The sequence below is a fragment of the Oncorhynchus mykiss genome, chromosome 17 (genome assembly GCF_013265735.2).
Source record: "Oncorhynchus mykiss isolate Arlee chromosome 17, USDA_OmykA_1.1, whole genome shotgun sequence".
Lineage (NCBI taxonomy): Eukaryota > Metazoa > Chordata > Actinopteri > Salmoniformes > Salmonidae > Oncorhynchus > Oncorhynchus mykiss.
Window position 1 is genome coordinate 34,372,557 of NC_048581.1, and position 27,520 is coordinate 34,400,076.

General features: G+C 41.7%; 1 protein-coding gene across 1 annotated transcript in view; it reads right to left on the minus strand.

Moving 5' to 3' along the window:
* Positions 1–25,131, minus strand: part of ttbk1a (tau tubulin kinase 1a) — a 48,921-nt gene extending 23,790 nt beyond the window's left edge. The window contains exons 1-13 of the mRNA XM_036948372.1: positions 24,521–25,131; positions 20,645–20,803; positions 19,813–19,960; positions 17,221–17,294; positions 14,578–14,718; positions 13,870–13,974; positions 5,943–6,008; positions 5,151–5,243; positions 4,538–4,663; positions 3,963–4,117; positions 1,601–1,811; positions 1,009–1,190; positions 320–654 (exon numbers count right to left, since the gene is read on the minus strand). Of these exons, the coding sequence (XP_036804267.1) occupies positions 320–654; positions 1,009–1,190; positions 1,601–1,811; positions 3,963–4,117; positions 4,538–4,663; positions 5,151–5,243; positions 5,943–6,008; positions 13,870–13,974; positions 14,578–14,718; positions 17,221–17,294; positions 19,813–19,960; positions 20,645–20,752 (1,744 nt within the window). The 5' untranslated portion in view covers positions 20,753–20,803; positions 24,521–25,131. The remainder of the gene's footprint in view (positions 1–319; positions 655–1,008; positions 1,191–1,600; positions 1,812–3,962; positions 4,118–4,537; positions 4,664–5,150; positions 5,244–5,942; positions 6,009–13,869; positions 13,975–14,577; positions 14,719–17,220; positions 17,295–19,812; positions 19,961–20,644; positions 20,804–24,520) is intronic.
* Between the last annotated feature and the right edge of the window lie 2,389 nt (positions 25,132–27,520).

Genomic DNA, 27,520 nt, shown 5'->3' on the forward strand with positions numbered 1-27,520 from the left:
TAACCACTGCGCCACCCAAGAGGCCTGAATATTTCATTTTGACATTGTCCTTTTCAGCATGGTTCTGCTTGTGGAAGATGCATAACCAGGTCAGCTCAGTACAAATGGTTTGGTTCGGCTCAGTAGTGGGAAAAGTGTTTTCCGGATTAACTAAAACGTCAAACAATATTTGAACATGAGAGGAGAGATGAGCATCATCGTCAACACAGCACAACTTGTACAGAATAGAACTGAATACAACAGAACCGAATAGAATGGAACAGAATTGAACTGACTGAAATTGCACATCATTGAATGTACATAAAACCTCCAGGCCCACCTCCTCCCCGCAGCCTCCTCCTCTCCTCTCCCTCCTCCAGGGGCCTCAGCTCCTCAGGCTCCTCATCGGTGGTGCCCGACGTGGTGGGCTGGAAGTCCCTCAGCTCTGTCTCCTTGTCGATGATCACCCACTCCTTGCTATCAAAGTCTTCTTCCTCTGCCAGTGGCACCGATCTGATAAAGGCATTACTGTGGGCTTCCTGGTCCACGGACGCCACTGAGCCCTCGCCGTGCCTCCCGCGCTGCAGGCCGCAGTCCACAGACAGCATCATGGCCGGCTGGGACGAGTACACGTGGCGCGAGGGTGATCCCAGGATATCCATGCGGGACCTGATACTGTGGCACACAGATGTGTACAAATACATTCACACAGGTACAAGCACGAGGACGTACAAGGGCACATAGACACACAAGCACACACAAACAAATGCACACACACAAAACCCACACATTAAGTATTGAATTAAGTATTAAAGTGGAGGGCTATAATAGATAGGCTTATAGCAGTTTCACAGACTCTAACCCAAAGGACTTTCCTGGAACACCTAAGAGACTTTAATGTAGCTAGGTACAATACTAAATTTATTTTAGTACAATGTACTTCCTGGTTAACTACATTACTTAAATACTACTATACTATAAGCTAGTACAGGTTTGGAACTAATACTAGAGCTGGTTTGTTGTGGTCACCTTTGGCCGTATCCGTCAACGCCCCTCCCATCAGCGGCCGACATGCGGTCTGACTCGGGGCTGTTGATGCGGCGGTACCGGAGCGAGCGCACCTGGCCACTGGGGGACTCGGGGGCCCCTCCTGCCCGGCACGGAGACATGGGACAGGCCCCTCTGCTGGGTTCATCCCCCTCCTGTGCCCCCTGCAGACACAGAGGGGAGAGGAGAGGAAGAGACGGGAGGGGAAAGGAGAGACAGGAGGCCACGATGATGTATGCTAAACAGTAATTAATTCTAAAATGTGTCTATTACCACTGCTAGGAGTTTAAAGGGTAGGCCTTCATCTGTCTGGTGTACACATTTTCTGTCTGGATGTCCATCTCTGCCTGTGCATCTCTCTGTCCGTCTATCATCCTCTACCCAGCCAACCATCAATCCATCCCATATTTTTCATTAATCAAAAATGCTATAAATACTGTATCAACAAACAGTATAAGCTATCCTAAAACATCTACATGATTGCCATCCTACCATCTACGGGCCATTGTGGTGAGACCAGGCCATACAGTAAAATTTTGTGTTCTCCTTCCCCTCATTCCTCCCCCTTACTCACCTTGCCCAGGCTGATCCTGAGTTTGTTGCGGTTGAAGTCGGTGTCCTCCCATCCCTCGCCCTTAGCGGTTGTCTGGCCACCGCCCCCCTGGCGGCTCCCACCGGGGGGCAGGGCCGGAGGGGCGTTCTCTTGGTCGCTGAGGTGCTCGTCCTGGAGCACGTTCTCCGTGTTCTCCCTCTGGAGGTCTACGGGCACCGGGGTGTTGAGGGCTCTGGAGGAGGAGATGGGTGGGAGTGGGGGGATGGGTTCAGGTTTAATCAGTTGATTAAGAGCAGTAGTGGCCCAATGATGTATACAATGTATGTACTAATGTATATGAATGTATATAATAAACACATGTATATAACACCTATATGTGAATATGTCCACTGGTTGGGCAGGTTTTTGTTCCTGCCCTACTCTATTTCAAAATGTTTTTTTATTTCCTGAATTAAGCATGCACTTAATTGATGCACTTTGTACAGGCAACCCTCAAAGTTCAGTAAACATCTATTTACATATCTATTTATTCAGTGAAACATTAATTGTAAACTGGTATATTAAATGCCTTACAGCCTAGTTTAGAATTCAATATTATGCATTTCAAAGGGTTTGGATGAGCAGTGTGGCAGTAGCCTCGAGGTGTGACAGCAATACTGATGGACACAACCTGTCATCTCTCTCTGTTCACATTGAGACTATGCCAAATGGCACCCTATTCCCTACTTAGTGCACTACTTTTGACCAGAGGTCTATGGGCCCTGGTCAAAGGGCACTACATAGGGAATAGGGTGCCATTTAGGATAGTGTCTCAGTGTGTGATGACGACCAAAAGACTAATGATGTCTCCAGAGATAAGGATGTCGTGTTCGCAGGGAAGTCATGCAGCTGTGTGTAGTGTGTGTGTGTGTGTGTGTCTGAATGTGTGTAGTGTGTGTGTGTCTGAATGTGTGTGCGTGTGTTGTCTAGGTGGGCTGAACAGTAAAGAGCTTCAAACAAAACAGTCATCAGAGAGAGAGAGAGAGAGAGAACATCAAAAGGATATATTTGGGTGAGTGAGTCAAACAATAGCTCCCATGAAAGATGTATAAAAGACAGATTAAAAATAGAGCACTGTGACTGTATCACGTTGTGGAACATTCAGGATCTAATATTTTGTACCATTGCCTTGTGTATTGATCCTGTAAATGTCAAGTGTCAAATACAGACAACTGGTGAAAAATACTCTTAGGATTAAAGGACGACGCAGAAATATGACATCATCGTACACAATGGGGAAACTTTCTGCTTACAAAAATCCACAACTACAAAATGTGAATCTGCCAAGATGGCCTCTATTGGCTCTTCCCACGTGGGCAAGCCTTAAGGGAGGGCATTTCAGCTGGCACATTTACATTGACGTGAACACTGAAATGTTGCTGAATGGACACTGTCCCTGTTAACACTAGAATCACTAAAGCAGTCATTTTGACTGCTCATTCATGTCATCACAAACAGAACTGAAGTTATAACCAGTTTTAGGAAGGCATCTCATTTTTTGAATGGTTTTCCACTGTTGCCCCCCCTTCTCCCGACAATGGAAGGTGCCGTGCCCAGTTGATAATCACCCAGATAATTGTCTCAAAATTGAACCGAAACAATACCGAAACGAATTTCACACTTATACCAGCAGATTAAATATATTAAGTAAAGTTTGATGCGGGAGAAAGGGGGAGAATGGGTGAGTTGATGAGCGAAGGGAAGTGAACGGTGCATAATTATGTAATTACCAATTGTGAATGAAGAACTGGGCGGTAAATTCTATTGTAATGGTATATTCTAATTATAATCTGAAAATGGTAAAGTATATGCTCTATATCTGTTCACCAAACCCAAGCAGTTTCATCAGTCCACTCTGACCTACTTGGAGTACACAGTGAGAGTGTGCGTAATATACAATGGCAAGAAGATAAGGACGAATGGATGCACATGCTGCGTTAGCACTGCTACTAGATCTGAATGAAAATGACTCCGATGGTGGGAGGAAAAATCTCGGATTATTCTTCAGATTCTGAGCCTCGGCATGAACCTACACCTCCGAGGCCTAAGCGCAAAAAAAGCCAGAAGGATGCTCACTCAGCAGGAGCCCATGCCACCATTAAATAAATATTATTCCAATTTTACCTTATTCATTTTTGCAATATCATATATGAAATGGATTAATTACACTGTCAGAGTGTTGCAGTCAGAGTCACTGCTCATTAGCTTGAAGGGGGTTCTCTTGAGGCCCAGTGGTTCTGGTGTTGAGGAAAATGCAAGCAGAAAGTCGCCCCGCAGTGAATGATCATGTAAATATGGTGGACTCTCCTTTTAATCCTAATGGTAAATATATCAGGGTCCTTACCCCACAATGGCGACGGTGGGCCGTGTGTTGTGTTGTGGTTGGGTGGAGGCGGTTGTTGACTGTGTGGAGTCTGTCCCTCCTTTCTCCCAATCAAACGGCTCATTTTCCATGATGATGCGCTCCTTCATGCTGTTCTCAAACACCGACATCAACAGCTGGGAAATAAAATAAATGTGACTTTGGTTGCATCCCAAATGGCACCCTAATCTTTCAAATACATCCTATTCCCTTGACCAGACCAGCAGTCGGCCAATAGAAAACAACTCCAAATGAGACTCTGGTGGTGTCCAAATGGCACCCTATTTCCTTTACACTGTAGTGTACCTCTCTGGTCAAAGTAGTGCAGTAATAAATAAGAAATAAGTTATAATTTTAGATGCAATTTTGTTAATGGAAATAGCACAGGGAGTACTAGGAAGCATTGATGAAGTCAACATATCAGTTTGTGTGAACATACAAAAAAGTCCCCGCAATTAGTGGCCAGTCAAAAAAAAGAGAAAAAAAAAGAGACGTTTGTGGGAGTATTTCAAAACACTTTCAAAGTACTTTCCTTGTTCTCTATACTGTGATGGTACCTGATAATCCGGCTTGGTGTAGTAGTCAAGGCCCAATACATGGTCGAGGAAGATATGAAACTCTGAAGGCATGTGTTTCAGCAGCATCCTATGGTCATATCGCTCTTTAATCTGCCCAACTTGCTCCTGCGCAAAACAGAAGAAAAAAAAAACAGATTTGTTTTACTTTATTTATTTGCTTGTCATTCAGTGGCTGAAACCAAACCAGTCCCCCTCCATTTGCCCATTGCGCCATATGCACAAGTGTCCGAAAGCTGATGGGATGAAAATGATCACGGGTGTAGGGGCAAATTAGATCATCCTATATGCCACTTCGACAGAGCCAACACACACTGGGATATTTGGAGTTTGCACAATTTCATACAATGAATCGAGAGGCGTACCAAATGATATGCCACATGCATGTAATTCTATCCGATTTCGAGGCACTACTCGTATTACAAATGAAATACCTAGAAAAACCGACTAAATGAAATGTTTAATTGTTACTAACATTGTGTTGAAAGAAAAAGAAGATCCAAAAAGGCTTGCGTTTTGTTCATCTTGCATATTTGATTATTTGACTGTAACGATTCGCTAGAAATACTGTCGTGGACGAGTGAAGGGACTCTACCTTGTCCTTGATTTTCCGCCATGGTAGCTGTCCAACTGCAAATTCCACCAACATGTAAAATAAAGACCATAGGTCATCATGGCGTCCCATTTCCTGGGGGGAGAAAAAATGAAAGTAGACATTACGAATGATATCTTCTTCCACGCTAAATCGTTTTAATTAGTACAGTATACGTTAATTGTCACGACTCCTACCGAAGGTGGCTCCCCTTCCTGTTCGGGTGGCGCTCGGCGGTCGTCGTCACCGGCCTACTAGCTGCCACTGATCCCCCCCCCCCCCCCCCCCCCCCCCCCTTGTCTGTTTATTAGTTACACCTGTGTTTAATTAGGTTTATTGGTGGGGCTTTATTATCCAGCCGGCCCACCTACTAGGTGTTCGGGATTATTCTCTGTGTACATTTTGTGCACGACTGTAAGTCACGGTTGTCCGTGGATGTGTGTATTTTCTGGACTGTTTAGTTCACCGTGTTTTGGGGCATTTGTTCGGGTTGGCGTCGGTTTCACCTGTGTGGTGAATTAAAAGTATCGCTACCCTGAACTCTCTGTTTCCTGCGCCTGACTTCTTCCTCCACTACACCCCGGGCATTACATTAATAGTGCCAAACCTAAAGTTGCCCCCATAGAGATCCTATTAAATTACTAGAGGGGGTATGTATTGTAATTCCTTATTCTATGGTTGCCTGCCACCATTTTATAGTACAACAACACAATAAACACGTTTATTTCAAAGAGCAAATTTGGCAGAATACATTTTCCAGCATGTCATTTCGACAACATAAACATTGTTGTTTACTTTGTTTTTATGTGCGTTGACTGAGGCATATCGAACAGTTCCTCGAAAACCTGCGACAGTTCTCGGCTGAAAGGAAACAAAAGGGAACAGTATTAGTGACGGACCAATATCAAGATGCACATACTTCAACGTCTTGGAAAAATAACATTTCTAGCACATCCTCCTTCTAGGTTTCTCCCTACTGCTCACTCTCCAAAATTGGTTTTAAAAACGAACTATTCCGATCTAATAAACACTAAAACATTTTTTTTTTTTTACTTAAATGGGAAGTAAATAGTAACAATTAACATTTACACTAGCATTCATCACGCATCTGTTAGCGCCAAATAACCAGGACACAACAGCTACATAGAGGATACATGCAATACAAGTCATCTTAAGAGCCAAAAGCACGTCATTAAACATGCTAAATTTGACCTTGCAAATTCGATCTGACATACAGGCTTTTGTTGCCGCCATTTAGTGCCGTAGAGGAGCTATGGATGCTTACTGTAAACACAGTGAATCTAAATTGTATAAATAAAATAAAAACAAAATAATAAAGTAGCCAGAAACATAAGTGAGGGGTCACACCAGGCATCTGTACACTAATCCTACTAAAAGCTCATGAATTCATGTCTGCGTGTGTTCGGCTCAGTAAGCGACTTGTGTTAAACCATTATGGTATTATACTGTAGTGGAGCTAAATGTCATTTTAACCCAGTCAATATCAATAAACAATATTCAATTAACTTCTATTTAAATCATTCAATAACTCCTTTATTCTTTCAAACGTTTTCCTAAAATGTCGATTCATCTCCTGAACTGACAATCTGAAAACTTCAAAATAGAATTGCGCCTCTCGAGCTTATTTTAGTAACTCAATCTCTTGTGAGTTTGGCTTGGGATGGCAGTATCAGTGGTGCGGCACATGCTGTTCGTTCTCACATTACCCTCGTAGTTTGCTGGTGCCGTGACCTTCGCTCCGGGGGGGAGCAAACTGAACGCTCACTGTCGAGTCCCACGGTCATTTATCGAACACTGAGTACTGAGCCCTCGGAGGTAGACAGTGGGGCTGTATCCAGAATGTCACTATTTGGGACGCATCCTATGTTTAGATTTGACAGCGAGGGATGCCCCGTTATTGTCAACAATGACACCAACTGTGCTCTCAGCTGGTTATTATCAGAGAGAAGGCTGTCTGTCTGCCGATTCACTCTGTCCTAAACAAGCAATTAACTAAATGCTTCTTCGGCGACAAGGAGAAGCTGCTTCAGACTGAATTAGAGTGCGCAGTTCGCTGTGTGTAAGAACCTTAAGGGGAATTCTGAGCCTCTACCTTGTGACCTTGAGAAACGTCCACATTGCACTAACTTACGCTTAGATCTTCTGTTGCTTTCAAGTTTCTATTCCTTGTCGACTGCGTATGCATCAGAACCAGGGCCCTACTCTGACACATAGCTAAAACCTAAAAGAAACAGAACATCTAAGTGTAAGTTAGAGAGAGTTTAAGTTAAGACAGCGAGTAATATTGTACAAAAGTCTTACATCCGAATGTGGCTCTAAAATCATTGCTATGTAGATAGATCCATTTATAGATGTTGCGATATAAAATACAGTGCCTTGCGAAAGTATTCGGCCCCCTTGAACTTTGCGACCTTTTGCCACATTTCAGGCTTCAAACATAAATATATAAAACTGTATTTTTTTGTGAAGAATCAACAACAAGTGGGACACAAGCATGAAGTGGAACGACATTTATTGGATATTTCAAACTTTTTTAACAAATCAAAAACTGAAAAATTGGGTGTGCAAAATTATTCAGCCCCTTTACTTTCAGTGCAGCAAACTCTCTCCAGAAGTTCTGTGAGGATCTCTGAATGATCCAATGTTGACCTAAATGACTAATGATGATAAATACAATCCACCTGTGTGTAATCAAGTCACCGTATAAATGCACCTGCACTGTGATAGTCTCAGAGGTCCGTTAAAAGCGCAGAGAGCATCATGAAGAACAAGGAACACACCAGGCAGGTCCGAGATACTGTTGTGAAGAAGTTTAAAGCCGGATTTGGATACAAAAAGATTTCCCAAGCTTTAAACATCCCAAGGAGCACTGTGCAAGCGATAATATTGAAATGGAAGGAGTATCAGACCACTGCAAATCTACCAAGACCTGGCCGTCCCTCTAAACTTTCAGCTCATACAAGGAGAAGACTGATCAGAGATGCAGCCAAGAGGCCCATGATCACTCTGGATGAACTGCAGAGATCTACAGCTGAGGTGGGAGACTCTGTCCATAGGACAACAATCAGTCGTATATTGCACAAATCTGGCCTTTATGGAAGAGTGGCAAGAAGAAAGCCATTTCTTAAAGATATCCATAAAAAGTGTTGTTTAAAGTTTGCCACAAGCCACCTGGAAGACACACCAAACATGTGGAAGAAGGTGCTCTGGTCAGATGAAACCAAAATTGAACTTTTTGGCAACAATGCAAAACGTTATGTTTGGCGTTAAAGCAACACAGCTGAACACACCATCCCCACTGTCAAACATGGTGGTGGCAGCATCATGGTTTGGGCCTGCTTTTCTTCAGCAGGGACAGGGAAGATGGTTAAAATTGATGGGAAGATGGATGGAGCCAAATACAGGACCATTCTGGAAGAAAACCTGATGGAGTCTGCAAAAGACCTGAGACTGGGACGGAGCTTTGTCTTCCAACAAGACAATGATCCAAAACATAAAGCAAAATCTACAATGGAATGGTTCAAAAATAAACATATCCAGGTGTTAGAATGGCCAAGTCAAAGTCCAGACCTGAATCCAATCGAGAATCTGTGGAAAGAACTGAAAACTGCTGTTCACAAATGCTCTCCATCCAACCTCACTGAGCTCGAGCTGTTTTGCAAGGAGGAATGGGAAAAAATTTCAGTCTCTCGATGTGCAAAACTGATAGAGACATACCCCAAGCGACTTACAGCTGTAATCGCAGCAAAAGGTGGCGCTACAAAGTATTAACTTAAGGGGGCTGAATAATTTTGCACGCCCAATTTTTCAGTTTTTGATTTGTTAAAAAAGTTTGAAATATCCAATAAATGTCGTTCCACTTCATGATTGTGTCCCACTTGTTGTTGATTCTTCACAAAAAAATACAGTTTTATATCTTTATGTTTGAAGCCTGAAATGTGGCAAAAGGTCGCAAAGTTCAAGGGGGCCGAATACTTTCGCAAGGCACTGTAGTTGCCAGCAGCAATAACGGGGTCCTAGCAATAGAAACAGTAACCATTGACATGAGTATAACAGAAAGGTCGAAAGTGGGTGTCCTTAGTGTGACCCCTCTGCTCTGAGGAGAACAGAAAGCTTGGTGACCACACTCACGTCACTCTGTCACCATGCGCGTGACAGCCATGGCGGAGCAAGGATCTGATGGAGAAACGGGTTGGAGCATGCACTTCAAAATCAAATGTCCAAAAGGAACTGTAAAACACAAAACAAAGGCAAGCACTGAAACAAAATGAATGAATAAATGTAAGGAAATGTCAAATAAATAGGCACACATCACATAGGAAAACAGTGACATTCATGAAGTCCAAATTACACACGGTAATGGCAGCAACTGGTCAAACATTTTCTATGGGCTTTTATGTAATAGAGACAGAACTATATATACACTATAAGTAATGTCCTCGCTGACCACCAATGGCCACAATTCTGGCTGAAATATTTAAAAAATGTATGTACATGTGTATCAACTTCCTGTAACAATCACATTCTGGCTCACAACATCGCACAATCAGAACGCGTTTCACTTTGATTTTTGGGAACTGCTGGTGAGTGGGGACCTTACTTTTTTCAACGGGCTGTTTTCAGGTTTCAAAACACTGCATCCCATTTAATCACCTACTGTAGGTATGCAAGTGGATTGAGTGTTATCCTATCCAAGAGGCAATAACGTGCATGAAACATCCTTAATTATACCTATATAGTGGTGTTATATAGTCCGTAATAACAGATTATTACAAGTTACAACACACAAAACATGATAGACGTAATACATGTAGGGCCGGTTTCCCAGACACCGATTAGGCCTAGTCTTGAACTGAGAAGCACTTTTTAATAGTGAATGCGTTTTCAGTCTAGAAATAGACTTAATCTGTTTACACATAAAACTTCCTGAAAAAGGGGACCTAAATCCTGCAGCATTATATACTCAAGATAGTAAACCAGCTTCAATAGAATAAAAATGTGTTAAAACAATACATTTTGGCAGCTGATATGTAGAGTCATTTGTAGTTTGACGGATGCCTCAAGATAAAGCTAACTCTGAAAGCATTTTTGTCCAGCAGCACCTGATATATTTCTATGTCAATGTGTGAATATGAAAACGCCCCGTGAGTTTACAAAACCCATCAACATTTAACACGCCCCTAAACCTGCTACTCAGTTACTGCATAAAGGACAGAGACATGTTATGGGAAATGAATTAGCTTGCCAAAATCTCTACATTAAATCATTATTTTCCACTTCTCAGCGGCAGTCATGGAAAACAAGATTTCTGAGAAACGCATGACGCTCCGCTATTTATTACCCACAATGATTTATTCAGTTATCAGGGAAGGAAAGTGAGGGAAGATCCCTATTCATTGAGGAGAGAACCCAACAGTATGTAGCAGCTGGTAGGTCATTCACTGCACAAGCACTGGATGCTAAAGGCTACATGCTAACAAATATGCTTTGTGGCAAATGGCTGGGGGCTGACGGCTATGTGCTAACAAATATGCTTTGTGGCTACTGTCTGGGGGCTAATGGCTACATGCTAACAAATGTGCTTTGTGGCTTCTGGCTGGGGGCTAACGGCTATGTGCTAACAAATATGCTTTATGGGTAAGGGGCTGACATAGTGGCAAGGTGAAGGTCATTTGGACTGGAGAGGCCCCTGACACTTCCTTCCCTGGAGATCTGGCTGCCTCAGGGTAGGAGAGAGGCATACACTGCTATTTGTCAGGGACTGGGGGAAGAGGCAGATGAAGGGAGATGGAATGAGAAGGAGGGAGGGAAGCAGGGGTAAAGAACGAGAGACAGACATGGAAGCAGGGGGTGTTAAATAAAGCAAGATGGAGAGACAAACAGGGAGGGTGAGAGGTAGACAGAAAGAGGGAGAGGCAAACGGTAGAGAGAGAGAGAGAGAGAGACTTGCATTCATCACAAATCAATGAGCTGAAGCTGACTCAGCTGTACTGGCTAGAAGAAGAAAAAAATCAGAGAGCAAGAGAAGGGGAAAAGGAGAAGGGGAGCGGGGGATGGGGGTAAAGGGGGGAGCGATGCCGCGGGGCATCGCCCACTGACGCATGCATGCAAATAAAATATTCATCTCACGCTGCTGCACTCACAGAGCTCCAAACACAGAGAGGGGGGGGATGCATGAGGACACAGAGTGGTAGAGCCAGAGATATGAGGGAGGGGGGAGAGAAATAGAGGAGAGCAGATAGTGACTGAGTCAAAGAGATGAGAGTAGGAAAGCAATGTAGAAATGTAGAAGGAAATGTAGAAGGGGCAAGAGTGGGAAGGGGAGAAGATAGAAGTTACCTGAGAGAGTCTAGTGAAAAGGAGGGGAGAGGAGAAGAGGAAAGAAGGGAGGGGAGGAAAAAGAAGAGACATAAAGGGGAAGAAGGGTCCAGTGGAGGGGAGGATGAATGCATAAGCAATTGATTAGAGGGAGAAAAAAGGAGAGGAGGTGAAAGTGCTAGAAGAGATTAAAAGGAGACAGGGAAAAGTTGGGAGAGGAGGAAATTACAGGATAGAAGAGAAGAAGAGGGAAGATCAAAGGAGGGAAGAAGAGGAGAGATTCAAAATGCAGTCAATAAGAGGGGATGGGAGAGGATGAATGGGACGGAGGAGCAAAGGGGGAGGAGGGGGAGAGTTACTGTAAGAGTGGACGACTCATACTTGGAGTGAGCTAAAATAAGACAAGACACCACAGACTGAGAGAAAGCACTTTGGATACCTCTCTCTGGGATGAAGGTGTGTTTGTGTGTGTGAGCGCATTTGCTAGAGAGAGAGAGAGAGAGAGAGAGAGAGAGAGATTGTGTGTGTGTGTGTGTGCCCGGTCGGAGAAAGGGGAGGTTAGTCCATCTTCGGCTTAGTTCCGGTCGCATATCCCCTGAGACTTTGATTAGCATGTAAACTAACTGCAAAAGCCAGGGATTACTGTGTATGATGTGAACGACAAATGGGCCGAATATTTCAACTCAATTTGAAAATGATGGAGAGGCTTTCACTTGACACCCAAATTCTTAAATAAGACTATGATATTGTAAATAAAAAGGGATTTCTGTGACATTTTAAAAGGCTGATAAAAATGACCAAAGCCTGTAGGAAATCTCATACAAAAAAAAATGTAAAGTGTCTGCTTAGTGGCATATCTTACAGTATATATTATATATTATCCAAACCATGGACTGGGCACAAACATAACCAATATGATCCATCCATTTTTAAGATGTCACTGTACTATCATTAGCTAACACAACATAACCGATGTCATAAACAGTCACTGGATAATGCATTTTAACTGTCATCTGTTTGATTTTGTACATTACCGACAGGTTTCCCAGACCCAGATTAAACCTATTCCTGGATATCAAAGCACTTTCAATGGCGATTCTCCATTGAGCATATATTTTAGTCCGGTAATAGCTTTAATCTGGGTCCGGCAAACCGGCCCTAAGCGTTTAACAACGCCAGGCATATTGGACAGCTACCCATGTAAACAAGGAGCAGTAAAACAAGGATTCAGATATTGTACAATGTATGAGCTCACTTGTGCATGAACTGTACTGCAATGCACCAAACCCAGGGTCTGAACGTAAACAAAACAGTACCAACGATGATAATATAGTCCAGTGATCCTCAAAATTCTGCATTGTGACCCACAACCTAGACAAGGTTCTTGTTCATTATGGCACAGACCCAACGGAAAACTTTTAAAATGTTTTGTAACACAAACTAAAAAATGTGTGTTTGTTATTGGACAAATCCAGGTAATCCTTCCCTGTTTCAGTCTGTTTTCTTCTGTTTGCTGCCTGATGAGTACGACCCAGAGCTAGGAGCTAAGAGGATCTTAAAGTTCAGACACACCGGTAGGATTGTCAAACTTTTGCCTGCCGACAGCATCGGCAGTCGATCTCTTTTGTGTTCACATAATTTAGCTAGATAGCTAAGGACACTGCACTAACTCAGCAGCTAACACTGGCAGCTGTTTTACAGACACTACCTAATCCATTGGGATTTAATTATAATGTCAGCACTAGCTACAGTGGTTAGCTATCTTGGAGGAAGTAATTAGTGTTGTGTGCATTGCATCTGTGCACTTAGCTAACTACCATCCCATAGCCTACATTGTATATGAAGTGTGACTGCCTCGTCCGTGGATGTACAAAGAAAATGCCCCCCAAAATTAGGATTGGCTAAAAGTCAAGTTGTTGGCCACTTTCGAGCGTTGCGATTTGTAGGTTCGACGGCACGCACCATTTCATAATGAGTCTCAGAGTAGGATGCTAAGTTAGAATCACGTTTGCCTTTTAGATCATAAATACATGGACAGATCTGCACTCCTACTCTGAGATGGTTTATAAATGATAGGCCCAGATGTTGGAATCTCAGACCTGCTAATCTGTGCAGCCTCACCATTGCAATAAAGATGACCTGGAATTTACCCACGAGCTGGACATTATTCTAATAACATCACAATAACATTGAACTGGGCGGCAGGTAGCCTAGTGGTTAGAGCGTTGGGCCAGTAAAGGTTGCTGGTTCGAATCCCCAAGCCGGCAAAGGCACTGTCGATGTGCCCTTGAGCAAGGATAAGAGCGTCTGCTAAATGATTCAAATGTAAAACTAACATTTTCGTAGGACAAACCAAAGCAAAGGAACAAAAGAGGAGACTTACAGGGCGGACTTCTCCAGTGGTATTGGTGTACTGCCGCGCGAGGCCGAAGTCCAACATGTAACACTTCCTCAAGGTCGAAGGCAGCCTTCCCATGGCGAAGTTTGACTGCAGAGAAAATACATGATTATTCAGTGCATTACAGATATGGTCGTGTGGCTCAGTCAGTAAGAGTCTGGGGCTACTGTAGCAACACCAAGGAACCATCACTGTGCCATTACAGCTAGCCGGGAGGGGGGTGCTTGCTCTTAAGGGGGGGATATTGTTTGATGAAACATCGGCTATAGGACCATCTAAGAAGCCACAGATTGCCGTTGTGCCCTTGAGCAAAGCACTTAATCACTACCCTGCTCCAGGGGTGCTGTTCTGCTGCTCACCCAATGCTGCGTGTGTGTGTGTATGTGGTGTCTGCGATTGCGATTGAAATGAACCGATGGCAAAGAGACATTTCCATTTTGATGGACAATACAGATGCAGTCTTTTTTCCATGCGTCACAGCACAGCATGCCACAGCATTATGGAAGGTTATCAGTGCCAACTCTAAAATACAATGGTTAAATGGTCAATTAGAATGCAAAAATGACACATATTTGCATTTAAGCATTGTTAAGCATTACTTTAGAATTAGCACTGATAACCCTGAATAAAGCTGTGGCATGCTGTGCCATGACACGTGCAACAAAAACAAGTCTGCATCTGTATGTTACGTACCGGTTTGATATCTCGATGCAGGAAGCCAACAGAGTGGATGGCCTCTATAGACTCCAGGATCTGTTTCCCCAGGCGGAGCGTGGTACTCATGGTGAAAGTCCCCCGAGGCTGGCTCCTCCTCAGGTCCGCCAAATTGCGTCCCTGCTCCACCCCCCAAAACAAAACAACGCTCTGGGGTGAAGTTACCTCTAGGTACAGATCTAGGATCAGCTTCCCTCCCCCCAATCCTAAACTTAACCTTTGGTGGGGAAAATACAAATCTGACCCAAAATCAGCATTTAAAGGCAACTTCACCCTACTCCAGAAAACCAACCATATGTAAACAAACAGATTTTGTGCAAAAGAACACAATTTCTTATCGGTACGGGACACCAAATCGCCTAGGTGTAATCATAGAATTCCATACAGAATCCTTATTCATTTCTTATATGATGTCTGTGGGCCTAGTAACCGAGGCCTAGTAAAGATTCGTCATATCACTTAACATGCAATACCTATTAACATAGTGTTTGGGTTTCAAGTTTGGGGAAGCTAATTTTCACCATAAACATGCACCTTTATAATAAAGCATTCCATGCATCCTCGCATTTGCAGACTTACGTAAGACAGCCAACTATCCCTAATGTGATGATTTGATTGGATAGTCATAATTTAGGCTAATAATACAACTCAATCGCTGTTCGCAGAAAAGACTGTTCATTGCAGAGTGCAGTGGCGTTGAGTAGGCCTAGGTTTAAAACATTTTTTTAAACATTGCAATATGCTTGGCTGGGTCTCTCTGCTTTTCACTGATAGTCCCAACGCAACGATCATCTATTTGACCGCGCGAGCTGCCCAAATTGCGGGCCCTTCCTTCTGTAGGCTATGCAATTGAAAACAATCCACAGCTTTTTTTATTTAAGAAGCAAAATGGTCATCTGTGGCCAAATCATGCTTTCTGGTGTAGTAGCCTATTTCGAATGATTTAATTTATTTCTGTATAGAGGGGAGTAAGCTAATTAGGCTATATCACTTTGGCAATTTAATTACATTTATGGAAAGCTTCCCCCTAGCCTTATGGACACACCGCCTCTCGCTTTTAATGCGGCATAAACACAACCGGTCATGATGTTTTCATCTGATTGTCAAACAATCACTTAACAAAGGCGTTCCTGTAGGCTACGTTGGTCCACTGACAAAATCATTTCAGGATCCAAACCCCAACACTGCACTGTGCACTCGCAATTTGATGAATGCAAAGAGACATCAGTTACAAAACACCTACTGTACATGTATTGTAGTGACATTCTGCGATTGTCATTAGGCCTACACTTTGTAGCCTAAACTAATTTGTCCACTGTTGTCCGCGCGCGCCTCTGTCTCGGCCACTCATCTCCTGCCTTGGCAAAACATAAATCGAACCACAACACAATTTGGAGTGTGTACCACCCGGTTTCAAGTCAATTTTCATGTGGCTGACGTGGTAATGTTAAATAATGGTGTAATAGTTTATATTTTTTGGGGCATTTTCTGTTAATTGTGATAGGCTCAAGTTTTATTTTGCAGGGACGCAGTACCTGACCGTACCAGCTTACTGTCACACCTGATTACGGCATGTAATGTTTTAAACCATTTTGCAACGGAAAACAAAAATGAACGTTTCGTATTGGACCAGTTAGTCAGTCCCTGTTTCAGTATGTTTCAGTATGTTTCAATATGTTTCAGTATGTTTCAAAATGTTTCAGTATGTTTCAGTATGTTTTAATATGTTTCAATATGTTTCAAAATGTTTCAGTATGTTTCAATGTTTCAGTGTTTCAAAATGTTTCAAAATGTTTCAGTATGTTTCAGTATGTTTTAATATGTTTCAATATGTTTCAAAATGTTTCAGTATGTTTCAGTATGTTTCAGTATGTTTCAATATGTTTCAAAATGTTTCAGTATGTTTCAGTATGTTTCAAAATGTTTCAAAATGTTTCAGTATGTTTCAGTATGTTTTAATATGTTTCAATATGTTTCAAAATGTTTCAGTATGTTTTCTTCCATTTCATGCCTTATGAGTACGACCATGAGATTCAATTTAACTTACATAAAATGTGATACTTCCTAAATGAATTCCTTCGAACCTGGGCATTGGCTTGGCTAAGTCATCACAGCATATCAGCATATCAAGTCAATTCTGTACAGCACATAGTTTTTTTCGTATTGGAAGCTGATTGCAGCCTTGTCAATAAGTCATACAGTACCAAAAGTTTGGTCACGATGGATTTTTACACCCAAGTAACATGGCAGAACAGCTTTATAGGCTGTGTCTCAATCGATAATGGATTGGATTAAGACACAGCTATAGACTCTCCATAAGATACTTTCATATTATAGAAGGCTGATAATGCTATGTTGGATCATGTCACATATGACATTTGCATGTATTGTCCATCATCAGTATGTGCTTTGTCAGCCTCTAACCAGCCGCTGCTTATGAGTCATTTATTCAGTTAATATGGCCTATTTGCAAAGACTTCACATTTCACAATGCCTTATGCAGGCTTTATAAATTGCACTTCTTTAGAAAACGTGTTTTTGTTGAATTGTGGTCAGATTCTCACAGAATACTTTTTGGGGATGGTGGTCAATCTTTAAAAAAAGCAAATGTCAGCTTCTTACCTGAAGTTGCATGACCACGTAGTTGAATTTGTCATTTCTCCCACAGCCAATAAATTTGCACACATGGTTTTTACCTAAACAAAAAGGCATATTTTAAGAATCGTAGTTCAAAGATGCAGATGCCAAAATATTCCATTTCACTTCAACATGATGATTGGATTAGTTTTCATTGGTTACACCGGGGAGATGAGAGTGGTGACAGGGCCTAGGTAAGATCCATTTTAAATTCCCATATCAATCAATGCAAATACAGCAGAACCACTCATGTTGACACTCAACGGCTGAAGAAAGGATAAAGTCATCTTTTCTTTCCAGGTAAAACAGGACAAATGAATACGCAGGGGAGCCCATGTTTCCTGGTCTTCCTTTTCTTCACAGTTAATCCCATTTAAGGATGATCAGTTGGGCATAAATCATTGTTATTCATCATGCACCATTAATCTTTTGATGGAGCACCCTGTTAATGTGACTCAGTTAGTACCGAGCATTTAGGAGTCTTAGACTTTTAAAAAAATTCTGAGGGAACTTCATTTGATCTCATTGTTTTGGTTGTTTGATATTCCTTAAAAGGTATAGTCTATAATATGACCACATCATACGCCAAAGGGTGTCGTCCTGCTTACAGTCCTGCTTACAACAACAACAGTATTGGCACCTCATGATATGGGAATGCTGGGAAGTGCCAACAGTAGCAGTCTAAGCTGACTTGAATTTGTTTGTTGTTTCGCCCCGCTTTGATGATGTCACATTGCAGAGTCTTCCTTTAATATGTACATAGAAATACCAACATATATATACACACACGCACGCACGCACGCACGCACACACACACACACACACACACACACACACACACACACACACACACACACACACACACACACTAACATTAGCTTCTTCAAAGACATAGTACATGTTGCAAACCAATCATGTGTCGCTTTGGGCGACAGTCACAGACTGTGACTGACGTGTGACAGCTTTCGAGGTTACTTTTTCCCCTCATATTGTGACGATGACTCGTAGCCAAAGTGAATCACTTGTCACCCTGGCACATTGACGTGCATACTCCAGGAGGAGGCTTGCTTTCATTCTATGTGCCACGTGATCACCATCACGTTTAACACAATACTGCTGCCCCACCCAGCATGCAAAAACATGCTGTGAGTCACAACAGTTAATATACATAAAAAAAAGATATAGGGCCCGTTATGGCAGAATTAAAGGCAGAGTCTAAGTCAAAAGATTTGCTCTAATTTGTTCACTGTTTTGGATATACTGTCGGGACCATGCAATCAAGCATATATAAAGTACTGTTAGGATGCATGTTTGGATTTAAGGGCACAATTGTAAGATATCTGATTGTTGGGACCTCTCTACTTCCTACCGATGTACGTATTAACCAAAAACAAGCAGCACTATATTGCTTATTTTTCAGGCACATTTTTAAGGGCCTTTTTATCATGAGTGGAGTATTCTTCACTACAGCTACTACTACATAATGGCCTTGTAGACATTTTACCTACACTGAACTTCAAGGAGATCAAAGGCCCCTTAATCAATAACAACATGAGCAATGCTGTGGAGAAGTTTACTAGGTTACCTATTGATTTCATTAGGTCTAGGCTATTCTTAGCCACTCTTCCGTGAAGCTACTATGGGTGTGGTAATCGAGAGACACATCTGTTTCCACATTTGCTTGAACCTCGAGCAAAAGATTCAAGGGCCATAATGCAAGCAGCGAAACCGATAAGCTTAAATAGTGCATCGGTGACCCACTAAATAAGGACAGGCGGAAGGGAAGGCTCCATTAAACTAGCTTAATGCAGGGCAGACAGAGACATTGTTCCTCTCCCTAGTCACTTGGACAAAAGCTCTATTCAAAGTCCACAGCCACCTAGTCACAAGAGTCTGGCAGCCCATCATTACATATTTACTAAACTAATGTAATTGGCTCTTTATGGAGTTGCAGACGTCTGTCACTGTAGACTGCATGGCTCTGCAGCTTTTAACTCTGTAGGACGCTTAAGGGTGGTCGTGACAATATGAGAGGAAATTCCTTTTGTGTCACTCTCTGACAGGATGTCTCAAAGGAAACCCAAAGCACTAACACTTTACCTGGTTCTACTGTCCTGAAACCTATGTTGTGCTGCCATGAGGAGAGATGGTTACGCTTTTTACTAGACTGTCATGAGTATGACATAGCAAATTGTATAACCAATCATAAGTGCAGTCTTAAGCATTATTGATGTAACACATTTATCTTACACTGGAAAGACAAATGTTCTTACTTCACTATGTACTGTAGCTGACTGAAACTTTATATATTTGTCTGTCATGACTACAACACAAAGTATGTTGACACATGGTGTCAGAGGTGGGATCTGGGTTCGAGTCAAGAGACATCAACAAAGAATGCCATTTACTGAGAGAATGACAAGTCAATGAAGAATGGCTGAGCAGCACAGACACCTTCATACTCATTGACTAAGCAGAATGGTGAACACAAAATGGCTGCCGCAGTGGCACTGCCAGGCTCATTGTTATAAAAACTAGCAGAAAAGGTCCAAAATGGCCGCCGCAGTGGGCCCTTACCCTGCAGTTTCTTCAGGACTGCCACCTCCATCTTCAGGACCTGTTTGGGCTGCTGGGCCGACTCCACCTTCAACGCCACGTTCTCCCGCGTCAATAGGTCGAGAGCTTCGTAGATCTCCCCAAAACCTCCTCCTCCGATTTTCTTCAGCTAGAAAGGTGTCGAGGATAAAAGGTGTATTAAATAACGTTCTTCTTGCGCTGTTCAAATGCTGGCTTTAAATCAATGAAATAACTGTACTGTGCTAATGAAATTGAAGTTCAACTTGACAAACCCTTTTGCATGAGGAACACCAGTTTTGATGGAAGAGTATGTTAGCCTGATCCTAGAACTGTTTGTGCTGTCTCCTATGGTCATTGTCAGGCATGACAACGACCAAAATGTGTTGGCAAGACAGCACAAACTGATCTGGGACCAATTTTACATTCAGTTCTGTAGCTCCAGAAGTAGAGTTTAAATCATTGGACAATCTTGTGGTCCCAAATGAATAGGAACGACAGGGAATAGATACGGCTGTGTATTAGTTAGTTACAATCTTTCCCATTCAGGCTGGATGGAGGCCTGCAGAATTCTGTAATTTGCTTGCTTTAAAGGTGTGAAAAAATCTGACAAACTGATTTTGGATTTATCTCCTCAACTTCAAGGTATGAAAACACAGATGTTCGAGTAGACTATCCCTTTAATTCTGGTGAGACACGTAGAACCTTAGTAATGGGGAGTCAAATCTGTGTGTGTGAAGGTAACCTTGTACTTAGCCCCTTAGGGAAACACTGATATAGAGAGACTATACACGAAGACAAAACCACGACTAGATCTACTATGTAGCGTACTTACCACTTTCCATCGGTCCTTGACCATGCAGTTAGGCGGCAGTATGTCCGCCGTCTCCCCAGCCCCATTCATGTTGGCGTGGTCCTGGAGGGCTGGCACTAGGCACTGCATCTGCCAGCCCGACAGAACGCGAGCAGCTCCCAATTTAAATGAGCCATTTATCTGGAAAAGGATATTCAATAGGACATAAGTCAGTCTTATTCCCTTTCTTTTAACACAATACCCAAGAGCAGGCATCACACAGCGCACTCAAAGCAAAAGGCATAAGTCAGGGTTGTCTTACAAAGCCATTCGTTTTGTTAGCTCGGGCCAAAGTGGAGGAGAAAACAAAATGGTATTTGCAGTTGTCCGTGCAAATACCCTGGTCATACAGAAAGCTTGCTGGTATTGACGGTTGTAGTTGGACATCTAGATTGTCTTGAAAGAACAAGGGGGACAGACAGTATATACTCTGCATTTCTTGCCTCAAGTGAACAATTGAAAATAAGGCCTTAGGTATACTGCATGTTGGAGGTACATCAACTACAGCGACTATTTCTGTCCATGGATACGAAATGTCCTTCATATCTGAATAACATCAGGCCCAATAAGGAGATGCACTTTCTTTAGGGTGTAGCCAAATCAAATTTAAAATGACTTTTGGCACTTGAAGCACAGTAGATCACACTCTGCTTGAGCGCTGAGTTAAGAGTTTTGTACAAAAGCTTGATTATGTAACAATGTATGCCAATAGTGTACCTACAATATATGTAATTCGTAAGTGATAAATGGTTTTAGTGACCTACTATATAAAGTGGGATCACAACCCTTCTCAGTCATGAACACTGCTGTACAACAACAAATTGACAATATATCTATGAAATGAATAGTAATGGAAATATTATTTGGCCTCAAATTTTCTGGTTGTAAACTCATTTTTGGGGTTAATAAGACGTCATATACCTAATTTACAACCAACTGGTTGGTCTCTGTTACAATCAGGTAAAGACATCCTCTTCATGACGAGATCAAGGCGTCACCAGATAACAACCAGATTTGGTGGCTAAAAAGACTTCAGCAAAACTTCATTATACAGCCTGACCATGACGTCATTGCAACCAATTTTGCCTGATGAGATAGACACTTCGTAAATTTGACTTTATAAAACAAAATCTGGTTTTACATTGTAATATCTGGTCAGTCGCTGTTAGACCGCATTGGGTTCGAACCGATATCTATCAAATTGTATTTTCTAGATGCTTATGATTATTCTGGGTAAACAACATCTGGATAAGAGTAATGAATGTAAGTAGGTTAGTACCAAAACCATGCTATTCTGCATGCAGGGCCATGAACCATTTAGTTATGCATGCACAGCTCAGCTCCATTTGGGGGGAGGTGTACTTAGTCATGCCTAGGTTGAGGCCAGTTGAGAGACTGTGTGCATTATCTAGCAGATTAGTCAGCTGTGGAAAAGAGTGACAAAATGCACTGGAACACATACAATAGGTTTAGACAGAGCGTGTGAGCCTACGAAGGTGGTATTGCCAGTGCTTATGGCTTTAAAGCAAGGTTTGTCAATGCACCTGGGTCGGTTCCCAACATTTGCATTGCTACGGCGGGAAGTGTGTGAATGGATGCTGTGTCATTGAACGTCAACGTGCCGATAACTGGTGGTTATTTCAAGCACTCTCATAGCACAGCAAGATTACAGGCCAGTAACACGGCAAATGTAGCAAGACCTGGGTCATGTTCAGTAGGCAAATGTTGTGGAACCTTGCAGATAGAAATGTCATGAATAGCACTTACGCGACTCCTTATTCTTCATGTCAGAGGTGCATGTTCGTTCTACGTAACATTTTCTATCTGAATGTCCCATAAACATTGCACCATGCTAAAAGCGCCCCTGTCGCTCTCATCAGACTTGCTCTAAAACCCACAAGAGCAGGCAATATTGTAAGTAGTTCAAGTGAAGGTAGGACCAGGCAGGAGTACTGAATTCAACCAGCAAGCATTCAGAGTTCTAGAACGGGGCGGAAAGGTGTTCAGGGAGCATTTCCTCACTTAGCGTCCTCTACACAACCTCCAAATGAACTTCCACACACTACAGCCATGGAATTGGAATAAATATTACTTTAACCTTAAATCATTAAAGGGATAGTTCACCCAATTTACAAATCATATTGGTGTCCTTGTCCCGAGACTGCTTAAAGGGTAAGGATATGAATGTAATTTTGTAATTTGAGTGACTAATAATTGATTAATGAAGATCATTTGCTGATCAGCAGTTATAGTGACTGCTCATCATGATGCCACCCTATAAGATCATATCAAGTAGGCTTCAGGTTGTGTGGTTTAAGATAATATATAATGCTCTGTCTAACTATTATAATATTATGGCCATCTTGCCAGGTGTTATGACAGATTCTGCTAATGTAGGGAAACACTGCAAGCCTGTTCCCCCCCTTTGGGTGTAGTCCAATAATAATCTTGGAAAATGAAAATCATATTAGCATCATCATAGTCTCATTTTCACTGGGCTGTGATAGCAAAACATAAGGGCAGTGCAGCAGTGAGAATAGTGAGAGACTTGATAGACTCCTATCAATTCTAACACACAACTAAATGTGTATTTGCTGTCCTACACTATCAATAGTGTGAGGGGATCTACTTTGCGAAAAGCCAAGGGTTTTTGCATTCAAGTTTCCCAGAACTATGAAGCGAAATCATGAAATTTCCTTGAAATCCGCGAAGGAAGCCGCGACAGCCATTTTGTGTTCAAACTGGTGGGTAAAAGTGCAGCCACATTTCCAAGGGAACTTTGAAGAACACATGAACCTCTCACCATATTTACAACCTCTTCAAAAACCTTACGTCTGAGAAAAAAATCCTGAACTTGGCCAATTTAGTCGATGCCAAAACCCTCCTTTGTTAGCCTACAAGCCAAAAAAAAAATACAAATACAAAGAGGTTTGTTACGACTGCCTCCACAACCAAAGCAATGATGTTTAGAGATATTTATTCATAAAAAATAATATTTACGAGAATGCCAGTTGTAATTGGAATGAGTAGACAGTGATGACAAATAATACTATGATAGACAACAATACACACAAACAATACAATGCAATAACTTAGCATAACATCCATATAAGACTAGAACGACGAGACATACTGTACATAGCAATGGACAGTTGAAAATGAAAAGAAAAACATTTTAAAAAATGATTACAATCTATGAATTACTTCACAGGTCCCAGATCTATATTTGACAGTATAAATGTTGAAAATGGGTCCTGATCCAAGCCACAGTTGAACCTTTATTATTACATGTAAACACTGGCAAGTAAAGAGTTGGAACAATTACACAAATTTGACATCTCATCCTAAAGTCATTAATAATAGCCTAACAATTAGACAAATATTTAGCCTTACCCTTAAACACAAACTGTAATAGTATTATGTTTATTTTGAGTTGAATTGATACTTCTAGATGGGCTATAAGCAAATGAACGCTACACTGGGGGTGTGTGACTCTGTAGACCTATCTGCTACTAAGGCAACTGACTGTTCAACAAATAACAGGCAAAGAGAGAGTTTGAGTTAGTCAATAACCAATACCAACAAAGGGCCAGGTTAAGTAGTATACATGCCTAACTGACGGTTTAAATATGGTCAAATAAATAGCTATAGCCCTATCACACAATAATTAAACATAACTTTTTGTTCAATTTCTGGACAACATTTCTGTCAATTTAGGGCACCCCTTATGGCTCAAGAACAGACACAATGGCAAAAGTCACATATACCCTGCAATTCCCATTCGTGCCCGGTAGGCCTACTGATATCTACATTAGGTGAAAGTTAATAGCCAAACGGAGATGTCATGAAGAATATTACCTGGCGCAGAGACGGCACGTTAGTCTTTTCCGTCTTTTTGGAATCTTCATTTGGGATTTTAAGGTGGGAGAAGACTTCCTCTGACAAACAATAGCCTTACTGCTACAGCTATACACTCAATAGTAGCATAATTTTCCCATGTATGACCAAATCCATTGCGAGAACTTTTGAAAGGTCCATATAAACATCTACTCCGATATCCGACGCTAAAATGAACCGTACTCCTATGCATTTAGCAGGCAATCATCCCAAGCGAAACCTCCAATAAATTCCATCAAACATTTGATTTTTTTCAATTGTGTATTGGCCTAACACTAAAAATAAACTTGCATTTTTTCTGAACTAGAATAATATCCTATTTCTTCGACAAAAATGTGTCATGCAAGCGGATTCCTATGATTCCCAACTGCTTTGGACAGGTGTAGTCTTTGCATGAATGCACAATTAAAATACATTGTCGACGACTAAAATCCAGGTAAGCAGTGAGTCCAATTCCGAAAAACTATTCCGATGCAATGATTTGTCTTAATAATTGATGTCTCGGTTTAAAATACGGTTATATGCTCTCCAACGCCACGGCTCTCGGTCCATCCCACTCCACAGTTTTTGTCCGCACTGCAGCGTAGACTCATGCTTGACAAGAGACCCACCTATTACTACCGCCTTTATGGCGACAGGGGGCGCACGACACCCCATAAAGATTATGCAAGAACTCACAAAGCTTGTCCCACCTAACAAATATTCTACCCCAATAACAGTCCGTTTCTTCTCCTCCAGTGTAATGGACAGAGAGTTGGCAGTTGGACGGCAGCCTTTCTAATCGTACAATAACATTGCATCTTTTAATGGAATTGTTTGATAAAGGTAGGCCTACCATTAGGAAAAATAATACCGAATGCAATTTAGCATAAATGAGAGCAAAAACACGGGACTACAATTCCCAACGTGAACCAATCACTGGGAAAGGCCAGCCCTGAACCCTATCATACTAAAATACGCACAATAATAGATATAGGTCTATAATAGCCGATTGGCATTAATGGAATTGGGAGGATCAAAATGTATTGCTATATTTTAAATACATTCCACGGCCATTAGTACATTCTACTGCAATTAAAATCCAAATTCCACATTTATATTCATTAAGACAACTATAATTCCTTAAATCAGCCACCTGGGCCTTCCGTGTACAAACATACAGCGATATTTACGTAACCCTTCAAAACTGGGGAATGGAAATAGCAATAGGATAAGTAAAGCTTTTCTTCTTACCTAATTTTCTTCAGCCGTGATGACATGAAAACCTCGAAGACTTTGAAGAGGCGCATTGTTTCGCCTCAACGGTCAAAACCATTTCAGGATGTTCGCCCCACGTACCACCATTACTACGGCAGCATCCTCATCCCTGCTTACATTCGCGATCCCAGCATCAGCATCATTTAGCAACCACAACGCACGTCTGTGCTTTCCTCAGAGCGTTGTGTATAGGTTACACAGCACATACCGCCACCTACTGGAGCGGAGAATAACATTTGAGACCTGGACGTACAATTAGGTTTATAATTATGTTTTGAAAAAATAAACATGGTGACTTAAAAGTTAGGGAGGATGACGGATGAAAATGATTTTGAGCAAAACGTTTTAGGTGGATTGTTTTCATTTGTATATTTTTATAAATAGCCCTATCTATATAATTTTGGGAGTTCTCAAAGTAATTTTGAGGAGGACCTTTCTCCCACAGATATTTCAGTATAGGCTTCACTGAGTTTACAGCAGCCTAAAATAGTATTACAGTAGTATTAACAAGTGACAGGGCTGTCCAAGGTACCTCTCAACCAACCTGCACATAGGCTGTGCTGCTGCAGAGCCTTTTGTAGGCTGCACACTCTTGCTTTCAGTGCTTGTGAGTGCAGTTTATGTCAAGCAAATGGAAAAGGAAAGCTGTTCAGGGCTTCAGGTTCTCACTATTTGGAGACTTAATGTTAATGTGCAAAGTGCAAGAATGGAGGTGTGTGTGTACCTGACAATTCAATAGGCTTTATTAGTATGGACAGATCAAGCACTTACATTGTCAAAGCAAACATATAGGAAAATATCAAGATGATCCAATAATAATAATAATAATAATAATAAATATCTGTCTTCCAGAAAGGCCCTCTTCATCTCAGTGATTTAACGGGGTGTCCTCATGAAATGCTGTGAAGTGTTTTTTTCAGTTTAGCTTGAAGAGGGGCTATCATTGAGATGGTTGGGGTCTCCTTTTCATGTAGGATAATCTGGGCCTCAACTACAGCAACAATCAAGTTAGCTGCGTTGTCCTTGACCAGGGGCCTGATTTATAACCTCTGCGTACATTTCACACTGAATTTCTGCGTGTGCCATTTCTGAAAAGTCTGCGCACATACAAAAATATAGAGATCTATAAAGTTGGCACATGCAATACGTGTTTCCAGTTATAAATCAGACCTGTCGTAAAACTGTGCGCGTGTGAACGAACATTAAAGCTCTGCCTGGTAACGCCCTCCATTCACCTTTTATGGTGACAATAATTACCTTCAATTACTGTATAATTTGGAACTATTTGGAATTAGGTCAAGACAGATTCTGAAAGAGAGAGCAATGGCAATTTTGGGCAGAATGGTGTGGGCAGAATGTTTTGATATTTTGCAGTTACTAAACATGCATGCTGCCTGTACTGTAGCACGTGCCTGCCCACGCATTCTGCAATATAAGGATATTCGAAAATAATTTAAAAGTTGGTTAACTGCTACAGCCCACACTTCTATGCAAAATACAAAGAGTTTTTCAATATTTAGTTTAGTAATACATTAGTGGGTTTCTATATCCTGACTTGGTATAGGCTCTGAGATTAAATAGGCAAACATGTCGCGCTCCGATAGCACAGCAATACTGCAACCTGCCCATATTATCAAATATTTGACACAAGCTACTGGTCTATTTACTGTGTTAGCAGAATGTTTTAATATTTTGCAGTAATTT